The sequence below is a fragment of the Oncorhynchus keta genome, chromosome 17 (assembly GCF_023373465.1).
Source record: "Oncorhynchus keta strain PuntledgeMale-10-30-2019 chromosome 17, Oket_V2, whole genome shotgun sequence".
Taxonomy (NCBI): Eukaryota; Metazoa; Chordata; class Actinopteri; order Salmoniformes; family Salmonidae; genus Oncorhynchus; species Oncorhynchus keta.
Genome location: NC_068437.1, coordinates 46386857 through 46394816, shown reverse-complemented (window position 1 = coordinate 46394816; position 7960 = coordinate 46386857). Strand labels below are relative to the sequence as shown.

The window sequence follows — 7960 nt, the reverse complement described above, 5'->3', positions numbered from 1 at the left end:
GAGACCATAAATGATTCTCTTGCTAACCACGGTGTTCTCATTGTTAGGATCAAGGAAAGGACAAGACAGCCCATTTGCTGCGGTCAGTGTTGTGTGCTCCGCAGTGTGTGAGAACAGTGAATGCTGATCTGAGAAGTCTGATAGTGCGATAGTGGGTTGGATAGTGGTCGCAACTCCGGGTTGGGAAGAGACAATTTCACAACAGTGACATCACCTCTGATCTGCGCATTTAGGCTACAATCCGCACAAGGTGGGACAGTCAGAAAATCACAAACGCTGGGTCATCCTCGAGAAAAAGGGAAGCAGAGGGACACAAATGTGAGCGACACAGCGAGGTGCAGTGATTTCACAGGTGCAGTGAAATCAAACTGGCGGTTCTCTTAGGATGCAGAAGTCACCGGTGGAAGATGCAAACTTCCTCTCCAAATATTTCTTCTGGTAAGGAATTATATGTTTTCTTCATCTATGTGCCGGCTGATTTGACGCGTAAGTAAACCATGGAATGATTTTCTAGACGTGGTTGCTAGATTTGGAGAGCGCACTGTTGTTGAAAGGGGACCAGGTCAGGTCAAGGCAGGTCCCAGGGATCTTACTTATTATTTTATAGATGTTTCAATGGTCACTTTTAGGGCAACTATGCACCATAGACAGTTTCTGTGTCCTGTTTTGCTCTGAGAGGAAATTCCAGCAGCCCTTTTGCGCTCCAGTGCGTCACGTGTCGATTGTCCTCCAACTTTCATAATGATTATCTTTGTATGAAATGTGTAATTGATACTAAACATCTTTCGTCATTTTTCAGGCGCGTAAAATACTTCTACATTGTCATCTTGTAGCCTACAATAGGCCTACTCACCACACGCTTCCTGCCATGAGAAAATCCCTTGTCATCCCAAAACTCAGGATTGCCTATATATATATTTTAACAAATAGTTAAATGATAGCTTAATATCTATATAGCTATCTAAGATGTAGTAGGCCTAATTATCCAGCTACATACACTCTGCTATTTGCTTGCTGTTTGATTTTGTCACCCTATAGATACGACTGGGCGTTTGCTTAATTAATTTATACATTTATTGATTTGGCTGATCTGTGGTCAACTTCGGAGGACATTGATCTATGTAGGTACCCCAGAAGTAGGCTATATTCTATACACGCTGTATAGCCAACTCACTTGTTGTGAGTTTTCCACTGTGCAAAAACTGGTTGAATCAACGTTGTTTACATGTCATTTTAAAATCATGTTAAATCAACGTAGAAAACGGATTGGATTTGCAAAAAGTCCTAAACATGAGGGAATTTGGTATTTTTTTCATCCAACTGTTAACCTAAATCCAATGAAATGGTGACATTTCAAACAAATGTAATGTTGAATTAAAATGAATTGATAACTACATCAAATGTAAATCAAAACACGACTTTGAAATGATGTCTGTGCTCAGTGGGATAATGTGTTCGCTTGTGTGAGTGGAGAAATGTGATAGGAGTTTGTTACCAACCTAACCTCCTATACCCATTTGGTTGTTTTGCAGGTGGACATCTCCACTGTTGAGGAAGGGCTTCAGAAAGAAGTTGGAGTTGACAGATGTTTATAAAGCACCATATTTTGATCTCGCAGACAATCTTTCTGAACGACTAGAAAGGTTTGTATCAGTTTATGAAAATATAAGGCACATTGGACTCATATTAAATTGATATAACCATTTTATAACTATTATTCTTAATCTAAATCAGAATCACAGACGTGTGTGGCATTGGAAGTTACTAAATACAAAATTAGAAACAAATTGGATTACACACATGTAGGCACATACAGTAGCCTACTTAGAGAACCTATTTTTACTTGTGTCTTATTCATTTGATTCCAGCCATATGAATGATATAGAACACAAAATATTTTGATAGAGGATTAGCCTAATGCTATATCAATATATCAAATTGAGTGCTCCTGTTGGCATTGTTGTTGGTCCTTTCTTTGTTGTTGTCTTGTTGAGTTGTGAGAGTTGATCATTTATGTGTCTTACTGCACTTTAAGTGTATTTACTGTAATAACCCGCCATTCATTCCACCGCCCATCCAATGATTGAAATGATTAGCTAAGGAACTGGAAATTCTAGACAGACAACCCCAACCTTAAATATGGGATGTTTTTTGGTTGGAGGTGGACAGACAAACATAAACCTTAGCGTGTCCCAAACAAACACACTGGAGACGGGCTCTTCCTCTAACGTCCTCCTCTCTCTCAATCTCACTTTCTCTCCAATCTCTCTGTCCCTTTCTCTCTCTGTCTCTCCCCTTTCCCCTCACTGTATGTGCCCTCTCCTCTCCGCTCTGTCCCCGTTATTTAAGAGCAAGTAAATGTCACACCTTTGAGAGGATTGTAGAAATAACAAAGAAAAAAGGGAAGGATCTTAGGCCACCCGTTAAATGCCACCCGTGTTTTCGCCCCCGAAACAATGCAAACACAACCCTTATCCTGCTGCGGGGGCCCCTATGAGGCGGGGGCAGGGGCAGCGTCACGGTAAAGGGTGCCAGCAGCCCTCTAAATGGGTGTAAAAGTCGACCTTTAAAAGGGCCAGATGCCCGGAGAGTGATAAATGACTGGGTCATTTTTTAAATCTGCCAAATACTGTTGGTAGCTGCATGGGAATTTGAACTTTACATTGAATTAACAGGTTGGTATGGTCCCTCAATCTATGATGCGCGCACGTGTTCTCTTACACCCTCTTTCTCTGTCTCTCTTTCTCTCTCAATCTCTCACTCTCTCTCTCTCTCTCTCTCTCTCTCTCTCTCTCTCTCTCTCTCTCTCTCTCTCTCTCTCTCTCTCTCTCTCTCTCAATCTCTTTCTCTGTCTCCCTCTCCCTCTCTCTCTCCCTCTCTTTCTCGCTCAATCTCTCTTTCTTTCTCTCTCTCTCTCTCTCTCTCTCTCTCTCTCTCACATTTTCATATTTTTTCATCCTCTCTGCTTTTCTCCCTCCCCTTGCTCTATTTTTCTCATAAATGTTGTCATCTTTTTCTCTTTCCTCTTGTTCTCCCTCATTTGTTAAGGTCTCGCACTCCGTTTAATAAGTTGACCAAATCACCCAGGTTATACACCAGTGCCCTGAACAATGTGCCCCTACTTTACTTTTACTGTTAGCTAATGTGTGTGTGTTTTTTTAACAGTTTCTAACTCCTCTGGTCTGTGTTCTTGGTGTAGAGAATGGGACCGAGAAGTGTCATCGGCCAAGAAGAAGCCTCGGCTCTTGCGGGCGCTCTCCCGTTGTTTCCTCTGGCCTTTTGTGTTCTACGGAATCCTGCTGTACTTTGGGGTGAGTCCATCTCTCCGCGTGAAGCACAGTTGGCCAACGGTTACCTGGAGAGGCTGCAGTTTAAAAGTGTAATTGATCAGGTGTGTTGGAACTGGGCTGGAGCAAAAGCCTGCACACATCGTGGGCATCGGAGTTGGCCACGTTTGTCAAAAAGGCCTCCATACTTTATTAGTACGATACCAGATGATGAATCACTTTGTATTTCAAATGTAGGTCACTGTTTGGTTCTTATTATAGTGTTATTTCACCCAGCACCTAAATATACTGTGATACGCACATGACAATATCTCACATATGAGAACATGTCATGTATTGTGACAGCAGACGTGTTATACCATTGCTAGGGTTGTGTGTGTGATCAATCCCATTTAAATTCAGGAGGGAAATGGACATTTCCAATTAAAGATTTTTTTTAAAGTGCCCATTTATTGTCAATGAGGAGTTGACAAGGAGTTCAAATTCACTTCCTAAATTGATGGAGAGAGTTGGAACTGGAATGGAACTGACCTCAACCCAACTCAGGCTGGCTGTTAGCCTGTTCTGTCCTGTACGTGTGTGTTACTTACTAGTGAATTAGTGGCATGACCAGAGTATGGAGAAAATGCATGTGTCACTGCAGTGTGAGTATCCCAGTGTTCCTGGCTCGGAGAGGAAGCTGACGTCAGTAGCAGGTCTTGTGTAACCTAGTGGTGTGGGGTGTTCCCCGTGGAACCTTCTAGGAATGCCCATCACTTCAGTTCAGAGTTGATTGGAAATAAGACTAGAGGTATCAAGGTACATAGTTAAGACAATGATATCAAGCTGCCACTAAATTGTATTTTGTAGGATATATTCTGAACTCTTTACATCAATGTCTCTGGATGTTTTTTTCCCTCTCTTTTCTTACAGGAGGCGTCGAAGACAGTGCAGCCCCAGCTCCTGGGTCGTATAATCGGCTCGTTTGACCCCATCCATGCCCCTGAGCGGGAGCAGGGTTACTACCTAGCCCTGGGTCTCTGTCTTCTCTTCACTGCTCGCTTCCTGCTCCTGCAGCCAGCCATCTTTGGACTGCACCACCTGGGCATGCAGATTCGCATCGCTCTCTTCAGCCTCATCTATAAGAAGGTGTGGGGGGAGGTGGTGTGTGTGTTTGTGTGGGCAGGGTGTGGGTGTGTGTGTATGGGCACATCTTTGGCATGCCACCACCTTGGCAGGCATGAAGATCTACATTGCCCTCTTCAGTGTAGCCAGACTCTTGTGTGAGGGTCGGGCTGTGTGGCTGCAACACCCTCTTAGTGTCACACTGCAGCCTCTCCTACTACAGCTTTTTAACCCTTTGTGTCCTTTCTGTCCTAACCCCTGACCTTTGACACCTCAGACTCTGAAGCTGTCCAGCCGGGTCCTGGACAAGATCAGCACAGGTCAGCTGGTTAGCCTAATGTCAGCCCACCTCAACAAGCTGGATGAGGTAAGAACCACCCAACTCATCTGCTGTACTAACCCTAAGCTCAACCTCAATAATCTTGATGAGAAGTAAGGACCCAAGTAATCTACTTATTAACTGTCAGTTTACCAGTTTAGTCGACTGAGAATGCATTCTCCTCTATAACAATGATATCAAGAAGAGCATTGTCTTATGTCAGAAAGCGTGATTTTCTTCACCGTTGTTGCATAAGAGTGACGAAACATGTCAGAAGACAATGGGGGAAGAGTTTCAGTGGTGAAAATGGGGGATTTGAATGAGCCAGTTAGTTAGGGGATAGTTAGGTGGCCATGGTGGTGTGAGGGGACCGGGCTGAAGGGACCAGGTTGAAGGGACCAGGTTGAAGGGGCCAACCTGGTTGAAGGGACCAGGTTGAAGGGACCAGGTTGAAGGGACCAGGTTGAAGGGACCAGGTTGAAGGGACCAGGTTGAAGGGACCAGGTTGAAGGGACCAGGTTGAAGGGACCAGGTTGAAGGGACCAGGTTGAAGGGACCAGGTTGAAGGGACCAGGTTGAAGGGACCAGGTTGAAGGGACCAGGTTGAAGGGACCAGGTTGAAGGGACCAGGTTGAAGGGACCAGGTTGAAGGGGCCAGGCTGAAGGGTCCAGGCTGAAGGGGCCAGGTTGAAAGGGTCAGGTTGGGCCAGCATACCGTAGTCAAGGGCAGGAGTGACATTTTGCAATCTCAACTACTTTGAATCAGTGTTGCATCGTCATCCAAACACCAAGCTATGCTTTCTACGAATTGAGACACCACAACACGAGCTGTGCTCCCTTGAATATCTCCCAATTGAACTATGTGGTAACAAAAAAACTGCAGCATGGGCCGAATCCCAGCTCGAGATACACACGCAGCCAGGCAACTCCAACCTCCCTGTAAAATCATACATCATGCAGATGTCAATGTGAGAAGGACGTCACACTCCGAGCACATTTCTCCACTCCTGTTAGGCTTGGGCATGAGTCTTATGTCAGTGCTCAGTGGCAGAAAACAAGTGAAGCCAGCCGTTTGTCAAGCCAACATGGGATGAGAGGGGTGTGTAATTTAGCCGTAGCTAGGCTAGTGAAGGCTGAACGTTAGGAGTCCTAGAGCAGGGGTGTTGAATGTCAATACACTCTGCTACCTGCTCCTAGGCAATTATCACCTGGATTGGATGTGGCCTCAAACTCTCACTTGTTCTCAAGCTCTCTCTTCTCCTCTCTTGTGGCTTAGCCCAAAGCTATCTCTACGAACTAGCATGAGTTTACATTGCCAAGCCCTCCAATCTAGGCTTTTTGGATGAAGGGGAAGACGGTTAACACTTTGGGCACTCTGAAACAAATCTCACATGTGAGCAGGCCAGCTAGATTGTATTGTTTTATTCAACTTCATATTCATCATCTCCAGCACCACCCCAACATCAACATATGTGATCCACCGTCTCTTTTCAGTCTTATGTCCTACAATTTGAAATGGTGTTTTTTTACATTGGATAAAGGTACAGACTCAGATCTTCAAAATGGCGTATCATACACTGTAGTTAGAGGAAACATGGGGAAGTAATGCTGCCTTCAAAGTTGAGCCATTTATAATCCAATTTAGAAGAAAAAGGCATTCGAACGTTTAGATTTTCACACTTGCTCTACATCAATCCTTGGGAATCATACTGAATATTTAGAAAAGGAATAATTTCACCAAATTGCCAACATCGATTCTCTGAACATTATTTCACCAGGTTCCCAGAGTAGCCAAACCAAAAATTGTTGTATAATAAAGATAACCTTCACATTGATCAGCTACAGTGCTGTTCTTTGTTTATGCCCATTTAGCATAATTTACACCCTCTAAAGCCTTAGACCCACCGTCTCTTAAATAATTCATTTTGAAACACATGTGAATGTGGCCACGTGCTCAAGCAGTGAGGTAGTGTTTAAAAAATTGTAGTAGCCTACAATTAGGAAAAATGTCAAACACATAAAGGCTTAGGTAAAAAAAAATATCTAGACCTAGGCCTATATAGTTCAAATGGTGCCGGAAGAAATGGCAGCAGTTTTACAGGCGCCCAACCAATTGTGCTATTATGTGTTTTTCCCCCGCGTTATTCTTAACTTATTTTGAACATAATGTTTCTGCAACCATATCTTACGGTAAAAAAGAGGTTCTGGATATCAGGACAGCGATCACTCACCTCAGATTGGACAAAGATTTTTTTTTTACAACAAGCAGGACGCACAGGACATTCTCCAAACACCCGACATCCCCGTTATTTGCAAGAGGAAGCGACGCAGCTATAGAGGACAAAGAGCCGGATGTCTCGTGAGGACCCGCAGAAGGCGAGTGGGAAAGCTGCCGTTACCGTCAATACTACTCGCCAACGTGCAATCATTGGACAATAAATTAGACGAGGTACGATCACGAATATTACCTATCAATGGGACATCAAAAACTGTAATATCCTATGTTTCACGGAATCGTGGCTGAATGATGACATGGATATTCAGCTAGCAGGATATACACTGCACCAGCAAGATAGAACAGCACACTCCGGTAAGACGAGGGAGGGCGGTCTGTGCATATTTGTAAACACAGCTGGTGCACGAAATCTAAGGAAGACTCTAGATTTTGCTTGCCTGAAGTAGAGTATATTGTGATAAATTGCAGGCCACACTACTTGCCTAGAGAGTTTTCAGCTATACTTTTCGTGGTTGTTTATTTACCATCACAGACAGATGCTGGCACTAAGACCGCACTCAGACAGCTGTATAAGGAAATAAGCAAACAGGAAACCACTCACCCAGAGGCGGCGCTCCTAGTGGCCGGAGACTTTAATGCAGGAAAACTTAAATCAGAACTACCAAATTTCTATCAACGTGTTAAATGTGCAACCAGAGGGGGAAAAATTCTAGATCACCTGTTCTCCACACACAGAGACGTATACAAAGCTCTCCCTCGCCCTCAATTTGGTAAATCCGACCACAATTCTACCCTCCTGATTCCTGCATACAAGCTAAAATTAAAGCAGGAAGCACGGGTGACTCGGTCTCTAAAAAAGTGGTCAGATGAAGCAGATGCTAAACTACAGGAATGTTTTGCTATCACAGGCTGGAACATGTTCCGGGATTCTTCCGATGGCACTGAGGAGTACACCACATCAGTCACTGGCTTTATCAATAAGTGCATCGAAGACATCGTCACCACAGTGGCTGT

At 44.0% G+C, this 7960-nt stretch overlaps 1 protein-coding gene across 1 annotated transcript in view; it reads left to right on the top strand.

The window, feature by feature from the left end:
• LOC118396051 (cystic fibrosis transmembrane conductance regulator) overlaps nt 1-7960 on the top strand; it is a 108369-nt gene continuing 100409 nt past the window's right edge. Inside the window, exons 1-5 of the mRNA XM_052466266.1 lie at nt 1-438; nt 1533-1643; nt 3200-3311; nt 4200-4415; nt 4669-4758. Coding sequence (XP_052322226.1) covers nt 386-438; nt 1533-1643; nt 3200-3311; nt 4200-4415; nt 4669-4758 — 582 coding nt within the window. The 5' untranslated portion in view covers nt 1-385. The remainder of the gene's footprint in view (nt 439-1532; nt 1644-3199; nt 3312-4199; nt 4416-4668; nt 4759-7960) is intronic.